The following is an 18,407-nucleotide window of genomic DNA, read 5'->3' on the forward strand; positions in this document are numbered from 1 at the left end:
AGTATACTCGTAACAACTAGTATGACACTATGACGGTATAAAGAATGAAAAAAAAACCACGGTTAGGTGGTATATATTATAATACAATTATGGATGGACGGACTGCCTGCCGACTGCCGACACAGAGGTAGCCACAGCCGTGAACTACCGCACTGTACACTGGTTGATAAAGAGATAGTAGTATACTCGTAACAACTAGTATGACTGACTATGACGGTATAAAGAATGAAAAAAAAACCACGGTTAGGTGGTATATATTATAATAATACAATTATGGATGGACGGACTGCCTGCCGAGTTCCGACACAGAGGTAGCCACAGCCGTGAACTACCGCACTGTACACTGGTTGATAAAGAGATAGTAGTATACTCGTAACAACTAGTATGACTATGACGACGGTATAAAGAAAGAAAAAAAAATACCACGGTTAGGTGGTATATAATTATACAATTATGGATGGACGGACTGCCTGCCGAGTGCCGACTGCCGACACAGAGGTAGCCACAGCCGTGAACTACCGCACTGTACTGTGTCTGCTGCTAATATAGACTGGTTGATAAAGAGATAGTATACAACAATATACTACTATACTGGTGGTCAGGCACTGGTCACCACTAGTCACACTGGCAGTGGCACTCCTGCAGCAAAAGTGTGCACTGTTTAATTTTAAATTAATATAATATTATGTACTCCTGGCTCCTGCTATAACAACCTGCAGTGCTCCCCAGTCTCCCCCACAATTATTATAAGCTTTTATACATTGATGTGCAGCACACTGGGCTGAGCTGAGTGCACACAGACTGAGTCACACTGTGTGACTGCTGTGTATCGTTTTTTTCAGGCAGAGAACGGATATAGCAGAGAACGGATATATTAAATAAAAGTTAACTTAACAACAACTGCACTGGTCACTGTGGTAAACTCTGTCTGCACAATCTCTCTCTCTCTCTCTCTCTTCTAATCTATTCTAATGGAGAGGACGCCAGCCACGTCCTCTCCCTATCAATCTCAATGCACGTGTGAAAATGGCGGCGACGCGCGGCTCCTTATATAGAATCCGAGTCTCGCGAGAATCCGACAGCGTCATGATGACGTTCGGGCGCGCTCGGGTTAACCGAGCAAGGCGGGAAGATCCGAGTCGCTCGGACCCGTGAAAAAAAAAGTGAAGTTCGTGCGGGTTCGGATTCAAAGAAACCGAACCCGCTCATCTCTAGTAAATATACCTTAAAGACTGCATGTTACGGAAAGGTTCCCAGTGTGGATCAAGTTACTTGCACAGCAAAGTGTAAAAAGATAAGAGGCTATACCGTTAAAGGATTGATACAGACTGGTTTGATGTGATACACCACAAGCCTATCTGGCTAAGGATACCAGGTCTCAGGACATTTTCTGCCGTTGAGGCATTGACTTTTAATTCAAATCTGTTCAACATAGAGTATTTTACATTGGCTATACTCGTTGAATGAACTAGTCATTTTAACTATATGCTAAATAAGCAACACATTTTTAATTTGTGATTAATAAATGTTATATACATTAATTCAGTCTGACAATATTCTCTGTCTTCACTGTCATCTTTCAAATGCTGCGCCAAGAATTTCATATGTAACATACTATATTTAAGTACTTGCGTGAAGTAAAACAACTACTGCAGCTAAAAGGAAATACTGTGCAGGTTTTTTTTTAGACTTAAAATGTATTATAACATTATACCTTTCTGTATGATAAAACAAAAGCGGAGTATGTGAATATCTGTTTAGTTGTCACTTTATATGTTGTTTTCATAGTTCTAAACAAACAAGATATTAATACCCCTTTCAAACTGTGCTGAGAATCCGAGTCATTGCTGGGGAAAGCCGACATGACCCAGCTCCTGGCTCGATGTGAAAGGGTTGACCCAGGTCATTCATCCTGGGTCCGGCGACTTGGGTCGCGACCACCGTTATTTCCGGGTCCAACCTGGGTTGGCTACAGTGTGAAAGGCAGACCAAGGTCATAATTTATTCCAATCAATAAAATAAGTATTATAAAAAATATTGGTATTACATACAAGAAGAAATGGACATCTGCATGAAGCCTCTAATTCACTAATAACATCAACATGGAAAAAGAGCATTCAAGAAAAACGTGCCAGTTGCAAAAAAAGCCTTGAAAATAAATCTTATACAGTTTGAATGTGGACTTGTGATTATTCTGACATTTCAGTCAATGTTGGTCCAGATGGTCATATTCAGAGCCACTATATATTAATGGTATACCAATTGTTAGTGCTAAAGTCTATTGTCTGCAGATTCATTTGTTAGGTAGTTAGAAATCAAGACAGTAGATCTGATGAAATTCACTCACTCAGGCTGAGAAAAGCATCAAGCCCCGCCCTTTTGATGCATGCAGGATGCACTGTCTCCTCTAACTTACCCGGCACTGAATAGAAGAGTCTTTTTTATGTTAAACTGGTTATAATTTCATTACAGTTGGTATGCTTGTACAATGTACATTAACTAATAAAACTGGACTGTTCAGCTGTGTCAGATACATCGGTTCTTGGCGGCCTTTCCCAGGTACGCTTCCAATCAGTGAAAAATATCATATAATCAGCTTAAATTCTGTCTCCCCAGTGCTGTTTTGGGCTGCCACACTGACATACTTTGAGAGACAGACAGAGGAGTGCATTGGGGGCAGATATGTGACAATGCCTATTCTATACCTTGTATAAAACACTCTAAAAGGTTAAAGAACACAGTACGCAATTAACGTATGGAATACCGTAAGAGTACGCACGTAGCGTAACGAACGCTTAGCCGTGGACGAGACGCACGAGCGGCACGTTCGCTCACGGCTTAGAGCGTAAAGGCAAGCACGCTATAGGCTGCCGACTAACGTAATGATACGCTATCAGCGTAGCGGACACTCGAGACCACGAGGAGATCACAAGCGGCGCTGACGCTCACAGAGTTAAACCTTTATAACTATACCATAAACAATGTACTTATACTGTAAACCCTTGTGCAGTGATAAGGTGTAAATGCAACACAGTGTAACCTTGTTAGTTTAAAAGCTGTATGAGCGTATGTGACGCTCTGAGAACCCCTTAGCAATATAATAAACACTCAAATACCGGTCTAAGGGTCTAACGCCTTTTAAGGAAATGAATGAACGTTCAATTGCAAAAGAATAATACAATACAAGTTATACACTACCAAGATAACATAAAGTACCTAACCGAATCACTACACATAAAATACAATAAAGATACAATTACATTTAAAGGGGGAAGGAGAGAGAGAATGGCTTGTAACATTAAATAAGAGACAATATGGTTGCAGAGAACTTACGCACCAGGGGAAACAATCGCAAGCGCCTTTCTGGATATCCAGCTCCCGATTATCAGCAATGAGAACCGTTGAAGAGAGTAGAGAGCTGGCCCAGATCGGCTTGTCCTTTTATACACTACACACAATACAGTACAATGGTCCCTACATTCTTATTGTTCATTGGACACAGGAATTCGTCTTCGCATTATAACAAAAGGTCATAGGTTGGTTCATACAGGTGGGCTGTGACTATTCCTAACTGCTCAGGTGGGTGGGAAACTGGGTTTCCCGCCGCATGGGTAATAAAGTGCAAATATAGTAAATGTCCATAAACTTCTTATGTCCATAACTATACGCATGAGCGATTAATCCGCTTCAAACCAACACCGGAATATTGCTAATTATATTCTCTTCCGATGGATACTAAACACCACTGTGTAACCCCTGTCTGACCCTTCGTATCAAACAAAGAGGGATCTCTTTGTCCCCGAACATACTACATTAACTAAACTTTCAGATTCTATCAAAGGGGCCATAATCTACAAAATACATTATATGAATAAAATATGTTACGATTGAGTCGCCCGCTAGACGAACACAAACTCTACCGTAAATGCGCATACCGCGCGTCCGCGAGTGCACGCGACCGCGAGTATACGCACGCACGGGAGGGCTCATGCACGTGCAGCGGGCACACGCATGAGGTGCATATATGGCAATGTGCAGCGTGATATTTTTCTGACTTTGACAGTCCACCCTTTGGCAGTCACCAATAACTGCCATTTCCTAAAACAGTTCAAAAAGAGAAAAATATATGTCATGTATAATACATTTCTATGATTGGGTAGGGGAGAAGAGGAGAAGGTGGGAAAACGGTATAACCTAGTGAGATAGCAGAAGCATGTGTGTATGAATCCATGTTTGGGGGGTCATGTATCATCGTGCCGTACGTGTTTTAAATCAAGCTTCGAGGTATTGCGAAGTATACATTTGAATTCCTTCTTATCCCGTATTAAGGGTCTGTGGATGGGCTGTCAAACTTTACCGAGCTCTTTTCGGCTTTTGGTTGCAACAAAATGGGGGAGCACATTTTAGTTGATGATACATGAATGGGGGGATATGTGAGTGCTGATATCTGTGCCTATATTCCCTATCGACTATGTGTGTTATTACCTGAAGGTTGTAGAGATGAAGATAAAGAACAATTATGGTAAATGCGGTGATAAACTATGTGAGTTTAATATACATTTGCCGATTGAGGTCTTGTCTTGTGTCTTGTCTTGTCTCGATGTACATGTTGACTGTAGTCTCCTTGGGCTTTTGCTATAAACGGTGTGCAAAATGCTTTTTCAATGTCCATAGACTTACAAAAAAATGTTGGGCTAGCGTAAAATTTAAAGTACTAGGGATATGGGGGGTCTATGGCATAGTCCATCAGTTGTCTGTGTAAAAGGTTGTCAAATTCTTCTTCCAAGCGGATGTCTTTGTACCTTGGAGGAAAACAAAAGAGAAACGGGTGAAAGAAACGGACCGTGGAATCACATTTTCATCACAACATTGTCTCTATCGTTGGGTCATAAACCAAATCAGTCGTTGTTATTACAGTATCTTCACTTCTTAAACTCATCACTCGGGCGCTACGTTTACACTTTGTTAAAACCCGAACGCATCTAAATATCAGACCGACCAATATGATGACACCCAGAATACACAAAAGAAATTTCCCTACATCCATGATAATTCCTTGAGTCCATTCTCCTAAACCAGAGAACCAATTTCGTGGGTTCAACCATGACACCCAACTGGTCAGCTCATTACCCACAGCGGCAAGGGTGAGATTGTGTTTCCTTTGGAACTCCCATTTTTATTGCAAAATGTCATCCATCTTTTGGTCTATGACCTCGGCCGGGTCCTCGGTGCTGTCTGTAATATATGTGCAGCACTTTATTCCATACTGAGTCGCTAGGGTAACACAATACCCGCCTGTCACAGCTGTGAGATAATTGAGAATCATCCTATGCTGAACCAATTCTGTTTTATAAGCTTGGAGCTCCCTTCCGGTATACCTGAATGTGTCATCATACATTTCAGTGATATTGTCTAATAAATTTGCAAGCGCAGATATATATTTATAATTTATCACTCCTCTGGCGGTACGAGTGATATCTAACGCTATTAGGAATTGAATCCCGGTGGATTCATGGATCAGGTCAGAGGCCGGATTCTCTGTTCTTTCTATTAGGTGCCGTTTAACGATGTGTTCGTAATGAGTGTGAGTATAAGGAGCTTGGGCACTGCGGTGAATATCCTTCATTTTAGTGTGGGATACGGTCATTACCTCAGGCAGTACTTTTCCAATATAACATAACCCTTCTGAGTTTGGGGCAAGCCACTTATACGCCTTCCTCCCGCATATGAAATATGCATCATCGGGGAGAACATATGGGACGGAGTAGGACATTACCATATTACACATTTTCCATATGAAATCTCCTAACCCTAATTCTCCCATCTGTTTAGTACACGTATCAGTTTGTACGATATGTGCACAGTATCCTGGTGATACTTCTCCAACTCTCATGATCCTACTTCCTAGGGTATACCTATATCGGAAATATTTCCCACTACCGGCTATGTGGCGTATAAGTTCTGTATCTGTAGGCATTCTATCGGCTCTGTAAGAAAAGGTCATGGTTTGGTTATTCCATGACACTTCCCAATTTCCCGGCTTTCGGGGATTGGAAATGTTAAAACATACTAGGGATCTATCCACATGATATTGGTGGAGCTTCAAACTAGGAGGACTGGAGATATTAAACCTCCTGTCCACCGGCCTCCCACCACTTAGCTCAAGTACCTCCCCTATAGTTAAAGGGAAGGGCACTAATCCTGATTTGCTATGGCCTTGAGGTACTTGAGAGCATACCCAACAATCTGTCTGATTTAACACTTTACCCACTAAGGAATGATAGTCACTCAATGGATGCCGGTCCATGTGGATATTAAAACTGGATTGGCATTTCTTGATACACCCATCCTCAACTACACTGTCACAGAGTCTACAGATACAGTTCTCTTCAGCTAACAATCCTTCACAATTCCTTCTATTGTCAATGCTACCAGATCGTTTTCTGATACTCGCCTTTACTCTGTGATTATGTTGTTCTTGGAAATCTACGCCTCCATCTCTGTCATCAGAACCCATTCCAGAACCTCTCTCGACCTCCATGGTACTCTCGCCGGAACAGACTGCTCTGGTCAACATCATGGTCAACAGGAAAATCCGGATCACAGTCTCTTGGGGCAAGTCCATCTTATAGGAGGAAATGGAGAAAAATGAGAAGGGGGAAAGAAACAATTGAGGGAGATGGGATGGGAAGTGGAGAAAAACAATAAAAGGGAACAGGGAATCGACAACTGCCTCCGATCTTATTATTCTCAATGCTCAGGTGCCGTCTCAGTCCTCCTGAAACAGACACTCCAGTGATACAACTTCCTCTACCGTCTGTTCCTTATCACGGGACCTCTCTGGATCAGCAACCTTCTTACAATGGGACGAATGAACCCAAGTCTCTCTCTCGGCAACCTTCAATGCTGTCGTGCTAATCAATAAGACTTGGTATGGTCCTTCCCATCTGTCAATAAGGCAACCTGAGCGTAGAAAATTCTGTATCATTACATAATCCCCAGGTTCAATGTCATGACAATTACTATCTGGCAGATCAGGAATCACTAACTTCAAATTATCATTCTGATTCTTTAGCTGTTTACTCATCTTAACCAAATACTTTACAGTCACTTCATTGTTACACTTCAAATCATCCTGAGGGTTAATCATGACATGCGGTTGTCGACCAAACAGAATTTCAAAAGGGGACAGATTAAGAGGGGACCTGGGAGTGGTTCTGATGCTGTATAATACAAGGGGGAAAGCTTCTGGCCATGTCAATCCTGTTTCCGCCATAACTTTGCTCAATTTATTTTTAATAGTGCTGTTCACTCTTTCTACTTTCGCACTCGCCTGGGGGTGGTACGGAGTGTGCAGCTTACTATCAATTCCCATCAACTTACACATTCCTTGAAAGACATCACCTGTAAAATGGGTACCCCTATCACTTTCAATTATTCTAGGGATACCGTATCTACACACAAATTCCTGTACAATTTTCTTAGCAGTAAACATTGCGGTATTTGTGGCCGCAGGAAATGCTTCGACCCAATTTGAAAACACATCTATACAAACTAGTACATACTTCAAATTTCGACAAGGGGGTAATTGTATGAAATCAATCTGTATTACCTGGAAAGGACCGTCTGTAGGTGGGATATGAGATGGTTCTGTTGGTATTGCCTTTCCGATATTCTTCCTCAAGCAGGTGAGGCATGACATTGCTCTCTTTCCCGCATGGGAAGAAAATCCTGGGGCGCACCAATATGCTCTTACCAACTTGCACATCCCTTCCTTGCCTAGATGAGTCAGCCCATGTGCTGCTTCAGCCAAACTTGGAAGGTATGCTCTGGGTGCCACTGGTTTACCCTGTCCATCTGTCCAGAGTCCTGAGGACTCCTGGCCATATCCCTTTGCCCTCCAAACTGCCCTTTCCTGTGTGGAACACAAATTTTGCATTTCACACAGTTTCTGTGTGTTGACGGTATTAAATACCATCAGTTGTGTGGTGTCTGTCTGTCTGGGGGTACCAGCTGCTAACTTAGCAGCTTCGTCTGCTCGGCTGTTACCAAGTGATACTGGGTCTTGGCTATATGTATGTGCTTTACACTTGATAACAGCCACTCTGTCGGGTTCCTGTATCGCTGTTAGAAGCCTTTTGATGTGAGCTGCATGCGCTACTGGTGTACCAGCTGCCGTCATGAAATTTCTGAGGCGCCATAGGGCTCCGAAATCATGGACTACCCCGAAGGCGTATCTAGAATCGGTGTAGATATTGGCTGACTTGCCCTTAGCCAATTCACATGCTCTGGTCAGGGCAACCAGTTCAGCAACCTGGGCTGAGTGAGGTGGGCCTAGCGGTTCTGCTTCTATGATGCCTTGGTCATCTACGACTGCGTATCCAGTACACAAGTCTCCCGAGTCCGTCTGTCTGTGACAACTACCATCAGTGTAGAAAGTAAGATCTACATCTTCCAGTGGGTTGTCACTGATGTCAGGCCTTGCTGTGAAATTTTGGGTCAAATACTCCATACAATCATGCATGTCATCTCCTGTATTAAATCCTCCTTCCCCATCACTCTCATCCTCCACCCTTTGTGCCTGTCCAGGCAAACCTGGGAGATACGTTGCAGGATTTAATGCACTGCATCTCTTTATGGTGATGTTTACGGGGGCCATTAATGCCAATTCCCATCTTGTAAACCGCGCTGATGAGACGTGCCTGGTTTGGGCAGAATTCAGCAAGGCTGACACTGCATGCGGTGTATGGATTGTGAGGTTGTGTCCTAGCACTACATCTTCGCTTTTTGTAACTAGCAATGCTATCGCTGCAACACTTCGCAAGCATGTGGGGAGGGATCGTGCTACCGTATCTAGCTGAGCGCTGTAGTATGCTACCGGCCTGCTGGCATCACCGTGCTTTTGGGTTAGGACGCCTGCCGCGCAACCAGCACTTTCTGTTCCGTACAGCTCAAAGGGTTTCCCATAGTCTGGCATACATAATGCTGGTGCCTGCGTTAGGCACTGTTTAAGTCTCTCAAATGCCATCTTGGATTCGTCTGTATGCGAAATCCGATCAGGTTTGTTTGATGAGACCATCTCCTGCAAAGGTAATGCTAGAATGGAAAAACCTGGGATCCAGTTACGGCAATACCCACACATTCCTAGAAATGTTCTGATCTGTTGCTGGGTTTGTGGCAGAGTCATGTCTCGAATTGCTTGAATTCTATCAGCGGTCAGGTGTCTCAGTCCTTGTGTCAGACAGTGTCCCAAATATTTTACTTTAGTCTGGCATAATTGCAACTTGTCTTTGGAAACCTTGTGTCCTGTGTCTGAAAGATGAAACAGGAGCTGTTTCGTATCTTTCAGGGACGCTTCCAGTGAATCTGAACATAGTAGTAAATCATCCACATATTGGATCAATACTGATCCACTCTCTGGTTGGAAAGACTGTAAACAATCATGCAAAGCCTGTGAAAATATACTTGGGCTGTCTATGAAACCTTGTGGTAATCGAGTCCATGTGTATTGGACTCCTCTGTATGTGAATGCAAACAAATATTGGCTGTCAGGGTGCAGAGGTACCGAGAAGAAGGTGGAGCAGAGGTCAATAACAGTGAAAAATTTTGCAGTGGGAGGGATTTGCATAAGGATGACAGCTGGATTTGGCACTACGGGGAACTGACTCTCAACTATTTTATTAATCCCCCTTAGATCCAGCACTAGCCTGTAACCCCTCCCCCCACTCTTTTTCACAGGGAAGATGGGACTATTGGCAGTGCTGGATGTTCTTACCAGAATGCCCTGTTGTAGCAAGCGCTCTATTACGGGGTATACTCCTAACTCCACCTCTGGCTTCAGAGGGTATTGTGGGATTTTTGGAGATATCCTACCATCTTTTACTTGCACAACTACTGGAGCTACGTTTGCCATTAATCCAGTGTCTTGTCCATCTTTAGTCCAAAGTGACTCTGGTATTTGGGATGTCATTTCTTCTACCTGGGATGAACTCCTATTTATCATAACGGTTTGTGACATTAATTTTGATGGGGAGTCTAGCATGTCTCGTACTTCCTGAGCGTGATTCTCAGGTATGTCTAAGAATACACCTTCAGGAGTACAATAAATGACACACCCCATTTTACACAATAAATCTCTTCCCAGGAGATTAGTCGGTGCCGATGCAGCCAGCAAAAAGGAATGCTTGGTATGCAAAGGCCCTATTGTAATCTCTGCTGGTTTGCTAACAGGGTAGTGTTGTACTACTCCCGTTACTCCCATGGCTGGAATTGTTTTACCAGTGGTTCTCATGCCCACTGTCGAATTTATCACTGATTTGGCCGCCCCCGTATCTACAAGGAATTTTAATGATTTACCAGCTACATCAATTGTGATCTCGGGTTCACTTCCAAGACTTGCAATCAATTTCACTGGCTGCAGATTACAGGTGTGGCCACACCCCTATTGGGTATGGTGACCTCCCTGAATCGCGCTGGCAGCAATTACTTGTGGTGGGGGTAGATGGGAACTATCAGAGATTTGCCAGTCTCTTCTTGGGGGATACCTTTTTGTTTCCCCTGCATGTGGCTCATAGCTCCACCCTTTCGGTCCTTTATCCCAATGTCTCGTGTCAGGTCGTTGTCTAGGGGATTGATATGAATTTTGCCTTTGTTTTGTTTTACAATCACATGCTATGTGTCCCTCTCTGTGGCAAAAATAACATTTTATACCTGTTGACTTACCCACAGGGGTCACAGTTCTGGGCTGAGGTGGCCGGGTAGTGAGGGCCTGTATGCTTACAGCCATTAACTTATCACTCTGTGACTCCCTGTGTCTGATGATATTCCGATCATGCCCAGCAGCAGCCTCTCCCAATGCATCCACCGACATACCTCTCCAATCAGGCCTAGTGGTTTGTATTCTGTTTCTTAAAACCTCTTTTAGACCGTCCATTAATACTGAAACAGCTACTTCCCTGTGGTGTACATTTGTTTTAATGTCATCTATACCAGTGTACCTAGCCATATCCTGCAGAGCCCGGTGAAAATACTCTGGTGTGGATTCACCTTCTTTTTGTTTTATTGTAAAGATTTTATTCCACTTTACTACTGCAGGAAAATATACCCCTAACTGTAAGTTGATTCTCTTTACATTATCCTGATTATATTCGTCTGTTAGTGGTACTTCCTCATCTAACTTGCAATCAGTGATAAACTTTAACGGATCAACACTGGGGGGTAAACATGCCCTTAAAACTGTCCTCCAATCTTTGTTATTTGGCTCTGCAGAATTTCCTAGCTCCCTAATATACTTTTGACATGCAACTAAGTCTTTCCTAGGATCAGGGAATTCAGACATCATTGATCTTAATTCTGCTCGGGAAAAGGGACAGTGCATGGCGATGTTCCTGACAGGAGTTGCTCCTGAAGCTTCAGTTTTCCCATTTGGCACTGCTATTACCCTAACGGGATTAAGTCCAATAACATCATTCTGAGTAGATTCTACAACATGTGGTGAAATGGTTTCAGCATAGTGTATGGTGCCGTACTTACCAGTCGATACGACCTCACCTGTCCCTTCGCTAGGGGCCTTTGCTACTAATCTTACGGGTTGGGTCGTGCCCACTGCTGTTTCTGATATGGTGGCTGCTAGGGAGAGTGCTGATATTGTTGTGGGCTCATCCTCTTGGTCACAATCCTGGGGAAAGTTCAAAACAGGGTACAACTTGCACGGATTAGTGTTAGCATTAATTACTTTGGTTTCATTATCCTTAACTTCTACACATTTAACATGACCCTGAGTGCCATTCTCTGCAACCAATTTCTCTCCAGGTATGTATGGTGGTGGAGGAGCAGTTGCTATCAGTTTCCTGATAGGGTTAGATCCAGTGGCTTGCGCCAACCCCCTTTGTATTTCACCTTCCTGTTGCCACAATGTTAAATAATCATAATGTCTAATACGCCTTTTTGAAGACTTAATCAGGCAAACTCTTCTCCTTAAATTCTGTAACACTTCTGGGTTAAAACTACCTACCCGGGGAAACTTTTCCCCGTCATGCACAGTCATCCTTTCCCATTCATTGCACAACATTTCTGTGTGATGACCATATTTCTCACACATGATATACCTTGCCGACTAGATTGGTCGGTTTACCAAATCAACCTGAACCTGGGTTGATCGCCCCTTACCTGAACAAGTGGCCCCCATCTCTGCAGGCGTTGCTTTCACTACCTCTGACTTCCAATCAGGGTCTCCGGCAACCCTCACAGAAAACCAAAATGTCCGGGGTAAGGCTGCGGTGGGGGTTTTGCCTCGAGGTCCGCCCACTTAACTCCGCCCACGCTGGCCAATACGGCGACCAACGTTCCCAGAGGTTCCGTACCCAACCTAGGGCCCCTATGAACCTTTATTTACTGGGGCGTGTTGGACCTTCCAGTCCCCAGCAAGTATCGGTTGTTGGAATGTCCCCGAGTGATCAGGCTACTTCCCTTAAAATAAAAAAAATTACAAAAATCACGTTAACAATGTGCAAGTAGCGTTCTTCTGAATTCAAGACACGCTAATGCACACAATCACATGCGGTACAATCGTATCTGCACACAAGCAACTAATCTTATGTGCGGAACGATCAGTGGAATTGAAAATTTCTGCTGCAAATTCCTTCAGCGATGAGCTTTGTTGGCCTATATGGGTCTCGCACCAACCCTCTTCGGTTGTGCTCTCTACTTCTAGTCTGCTGTACCTGAACCTCTTGTTCTGTGACCTCCTGGTCTGTGACCTCCTGGTCTGTTATGTACAGCAGACTCTACTGCTCATTAATGTGTCGAGTCTAACAAGGGACGCCTCCCAAGCCACCCCACGATATCACTCTCGCTGGTGTGTCTCTTTCTACTGGCCTATGGTTCCCACTTCCGTAATAAAAGAGAAATCTTATATATACACACACTCTTACCACATGTACACTTTCATTTTTTATTTCTGCGCAGAAATCCTTTCATTCGGTATTAGCCTAACCCAGAAGAATTGCAACAGAGAAAGTATTTTTCTTTTAACTTTTAAACTTTTGGATTTGAGATAGATTTGTGTTATTTTTCGCGTTATTTCCTTATCGCTTACTAAACAATACTATCGTGCGGTTTGTATCATGTGGGCGTATCCGTACGCTCCGTTGCGTAATACACGCTCTGTGCGTCGACCCTTGCTGCGTACGCCCTGCCCTTGTAAGGACACGTGTACACAGACCAAGTACGTCCACAGTTACACACTACACGTTTATCAATGTGAATGATCTTTAACAGTAATCCTTCACTGACCACCACTCAAATCTCCCTTGTATTCTAGGCGAGATTGTGTGCGTGCCTTTTACAATTATTCCCTTAAATATTACTTTTAACTATTAATAACAACAAATGTCTCAACACGTTTATCACTAGTATGTGGCAATCAGGAGAATGAGGCACGAAAACAATACTAAACAAGAAATACAGATGTGTATGCTTATTGCTTACGTTCGCAAAACAGAAACTAAACAGATTTTAAAAGACAATAACGTACTGTTCCTACCTTTTGGTTCCGGATTCCTTCAGCACTCCTTACTAAGCGAAGCAGATGCTTATCTGGTCAGCACTACGAGGAATATTACCTCCCGCCTTTTGCTGACCGATAATGTCTGCTGAAATTACCTAGTGTAGATACTGTATGTGAAGAGCGGGCGAGTCCCCAATTGACAATGCCTATTCTATACCTTGTATAAAACACTCTAAAAGGTTAAAGAACACAGTACGCAATTGGCGTATGGAATACCGTAAGAGTACGCACGTAGCGTAACGAACGCTTAGCCGTGGATGAGACGCACGAGTGGCACGTTCGCTCACGGCTTAGAGCGTAAAGTCAAGCACGCTATAGGCTGCCGACTAACGTAATGATACGCTATCAGCGTAGCGGACACTCGAGACCACGAGGAGATCACAAGCGGCGCTGACGCTCACAGAGTTAAACCTTTATAACTATACCATAAACAATGTACTTATACTGTAAACCCTTGTGCAGTGATAAGGTGTAAATGCAACACAGTGTAACCTTGTTAGTTTAAAAGCTGTATGAGCGTATGTGACGCTCTGAGAACCCCTTAGCAATATAATAAACACTCAAATACCGGTCTAAGGGTCTAACGCCTTTTAAGGAAATGAATGAACGTTCAATTGCAAAAGAATAATACAATACAAGTTATACACTACCAAGATAACATAAAGTACCTAACCGAATCACTACACATAAAATACAATAAAGATACAATTACATTTAAAGGGGGAAGGAGAGAGAGAATGGCTTGTAACATTAAATAAGAGACAATATGGTTGCAGAGAACTTACGCACCAGGGGAAACAATCGCAAGCGCCTTTCTGGATATCCAGCTCCCGATTATCAGCAATGAGAACCGTTGAAGAGAGTAGAGAGCTGGCCCAGATCGGCTTGTCCTTTTATACACTACACACAATACAGTACAATGGTCCCTACATTCTTATTGTTCATTGGACACAGGAATTCGTCTTCGCATTATAACAAAAGGTCATAGGTTGGTTCATACAGGTGGGCTGTGACTATTCCTAACTGTTCAGGTGGGTGAGAAACTGGGTTTCCCGCCGCATGGGTAATAAAGTGCAAATATAGTAAATGTCCATAAACTTCTTATGTCCATAACTATACGCACAAGCGATTAATCCGCTTCAAACCAACACCGGAATATTGCTAATTATATTCTCTTCCGATGGATACTAAACACCACTGTGTAACCCCTGTCTGACCCTTCGTATCAAACAAAGAGGGATCTCTTTGTCCCCGAACATACTACATTAACTAAACTTTCAGATTCTATCAAAGGGACCATGATCTACAAAATACATTATATGAATAAAATATGTTACGATTGAGTCGCCCCCTAGACGAACACAAACTCTACCGTGTATGCGCATACCGCGCGTCCGCGAGTGCGCGCGACCGCGAGTATACGCACGCACGGGAGGGCTCATGCACGTGCAGCGGGCACACGCATGAGGTGCATATATGGCAATGTGCAGCGTGATATTTTTCTGACTTTGACATATGCAAGACAAATGTTACAGCTTGGAGCTGGGATCTTCCCTCTGCAACTCCATGCACGTCCTTACAGAGACACCACCACTCACAAGCGCAGACATCAGTGAGAGGAGGATAGAGACAGGCATGAAAGGTGTGTGTGTGTGTGTGTGTGTGTGTGTGTGTGTGTGTGTGTGTGTGTGTGTGTGTGTGTAACTCACTAGCAGAATGAGTCTGAGTGCATAGAATATATCATCTGTATCGACACCGTAGTTCAAATTTGCCAAAGCTAATACTCACGGGTGGAGCCCACATTCTAGTCTATGATAACCTAAACTAGTACACAAATTAACATATACAGGTAGTAGCTGTTAGTAATCAGATGGACAGCAGTGAACTCTAAGGGCTGTAACACACACTCCGGTTTTTCCCGGGTGGCAAAAAGCCGGACAAACTTTGTCCGGCTTTTTGCCATCCGGGAGAAACCGGCAGTGTCTTTCACACAGGACGGCTTTGAGCCGTGTGTGATGCCGTGCGCATGCGAAGCATCAGACACGGCTTGGAAAAAAACCGTTGTGTGTGAAAGCTCCCCTTCACACACTCGGTTCACTGGCTGCAAAGACGGCCTGGCGGCCGCCCGGCAGCCGGACCTTCCAGTGGTGAGACCCGGCTGCAACCCGGCAGCCGGGCCGGGGCCGTGCAGTGTGAAGTGACCCTAGCCCTCACACTGTTAACTAGAATGCCGGCACGGGAAAAAGCCGGCCGGCTTTTTCCCGGCCGGCAAAAGCCGGGTAGTGTGTTTTAGCCCTGAGTGGTAGGGTCCCATCACACTGCACGGCCCCGGCCCGGCTGCCGGGTTGCAGCCGGGTCTCACCACTGGAAGGTCCGGCTGCCGGGCGGCCGCCGGGCCGTCTTTGCAGCCAGTAAACCATGTGTGTGAAGGGGAGCTTTCACACACAACGTTTTTTTCTGAAGCCGTGTCTAATGCTGCGCATGCGCACAGCATCACACACGGCTCAAAGCCGTCCTGTGTGACAGACACTGCCGGTTTCTCCCGGATGGCAAAAATCCGGACAAAGTTTGTCCGGCTTTTTGCCATCCGGGAAAAACCGGAGTGTGTGTTACAGCCCTAAGACGTGTTTTGCTGCAATGCTTTGTCAAAGGTGAGGTATGATGTTGCAAATCTTTTTTGTAAAGTAAATATTGCTTTTGCATGTTACAATTACATAGTGAGCTGGTCAGCTGTATTTTTACATTGCACTTTTGAGTTGGGCTAGGCCATGACCACTTCAAAATTCAAAACCAGGGTATGCATTTATCATTTCCACAATGGCAGCCCAATAAGGGTTTACTAGAAACACTTTGCTTCCAGTAATTAGATTTTTTATTATTAACTCATGGTCTGATTCAGAGATGGCCACAGCAGCGATGTGAAAATGTTAACGCAGCAGGAGGCATCTGAGAGAAAAAGACGCCTACTGCCAGCATCGTAGGTACAAGTGCTACATCCTTAGGTTACTCTGACTGACCCTTGTATGCGCAGGCGCCCCACCATCACAGATGCACACAAACCAACAGATTTGCATACATCTCTGAATCAGCATCTTAATGAATTTGACAATAAGACATTATAGGGAGATAAGCCCTAAACTAGGCACAAAATAGTATTTTTGGTTGGATAAAGTGCTGCTCCCTGTTGTAGAAGCCCCCTAGCCAGAAATAGCCTGTAAGAAGGACTGTATAGGTTCATGCACTGCTGCATGTACATACAGTATTGATTACTTTTTTCACTCATTTGTTAAGCATTTTCTTTTTCTTTTTTTAATTTGAAAGTGGCTTAAGTCTGGGATTCCAGTCAACTGCATATGCATGATGCGGCAAGCCAGGTCTCGCATTCACATTTGCCTCAACAATTGTTGGTGGAGCAATATTGTCTGGGAGCTGGACATTGCTGCCATAAAAAACTTTCTATTGATTTGTGGCAAGTAGCATTAGAATTGTTTTATTTTACCAACACAGTGCCTATAGTCCTTCAACCCTTCTAATGACAGCACTAAAAGCCCCAGGCTAGCATGAAGACATGGGCGTCACATATTCAGGGATCAACATTGGCTCTTTTACTGGTCTTTAATTTTTTAAACTATTCAAATTGAGTCCTCCATTCCTTAATGCGGAAATGTCATTCCAACTGTGCATGTTTAGTGGAAAAGGGCTAATAAATGATAATACATTTTGTTATACATGTGTATATGTTTAATATTTTGTTAACTGTTAACTATATTTTCAATATAGGGGTTTCCTGGAATACAGGGTCATTCTGGTCCTCCTGGACCTAAGGGAGATGTAGGAGACAAGGTACATTGTGAGCTAGTTCATAGAACTGTTTTATATTGTATATCATATGCACATTGCACTGTCCAAAGTACTACAAATGCTATGTGTCTATAATGACTCCATTCTTGAAACTTATTATCTTGGTCGCAATCTAGGGACCTTCAGGATACCGGGGAAATGTTGGTCTTCCTGGAATTAAAGGATTAAAGGTGAATAAAGGGAAATGTCCCATCAAGTATTCATTTTTATTGATATATTTAGATAAAAGAAAAGTTACACATCTTCTTTCCAACACGATCATTTCAGCAGCTAATTATATTCCAAAATGTTATTCAGGTACTGGACTGGTAAGAAATTGGTTACTTAATATGTTTGCTTTAATAGTAAAATGGTAACAATGTCACACTAATCACTGCTCTAATGTGGAAATACTTTTAACATTTCATGTAGAGCTGCCAGCTCTTCGCCAGGGTGGGCTCTTATTGGAGCCAATCTCCTGGCACAGAATTTTAGTACATTCGTTTGAAAACATTCATTTTTGCATTGCGAATGTGGTCAAAAAAATATTTATCACATCCGCATTAAAAATGTGGATTGTGATACATAAGCCCTATAATAATTCCTGATCTCAATGAAAGTCTCACCATCTATATAATGGTTACTTTAAACATTGCAAGTCCACACTGAAATCCTGCCACTTAGGTTAAGCGTTCAATAAACTTCTTAATTATTTCCATGGAGAACATAATGTATATGAGTTTTAGGGGTCTATTTACTAAGCCTTTACTATCAGGAAGGGATAAATTGTCAAGCGTGTTATTTTTACAGCAGGAAAACTGTTCCTGCACCTCTTGTTCACTATGACATAATTAGGACTTGCGTTCCTTAACCTGTGATGGGCAAAAATGTACTTAAAAGTCCCTTTTTGAGTGCCTTCCTCTATGTTATGTTTTTAGTAGCTAAACTCTGAGATCCAGAGTTCCTGAACCTATTGTTCCAGAAACAGCAATGGTTGTCA

At 43.3% G+C, this 18,407-nt stretch overlaps 1 protein-coding gene across 1 annotated transcript in view; it reads left to right on the plus strand.

Annotated features, from left to right (window-relative positions):
• Window positions 1-18,407, plus strand: part of LOC134929607 (collagen alpha-2(VI) chain-like) — a 123,391-nt gene that overhangs the window by 87,807 nt on the left and 17,177 nt on the right. The window contains exons 14-15 of the mRNA XM_063925194.1: window positions 17,348-17,410; window positions 17,545-17,598. Of these exons, the coding sequence (XP_063781264.1) occupies window positions 17,348-17,410; window positions 17,545-17,598 (117 nt within the window). The remainder of the gene's footprint in view (window positions 1-17,347; window positions 17,411-17,544; window positions 17,599-18,407) is intronic.

The sequence above is a fragment of the Pseudophryne corroboree genome, chromosome 5 (assembly GCF_028390025.1).
Source record: "Pseudophryne corroboree isolate aPseCor3 chromosome 5, aPseCor3.hap2, whole genome shotgun sequence".
Taxonomy (NCBI): Eukaryota; Metazoa; Chordata; class Amphibia; order Anura; family Myobatrachidae; genus Pseudophryne; species Pseudophryne corroboree.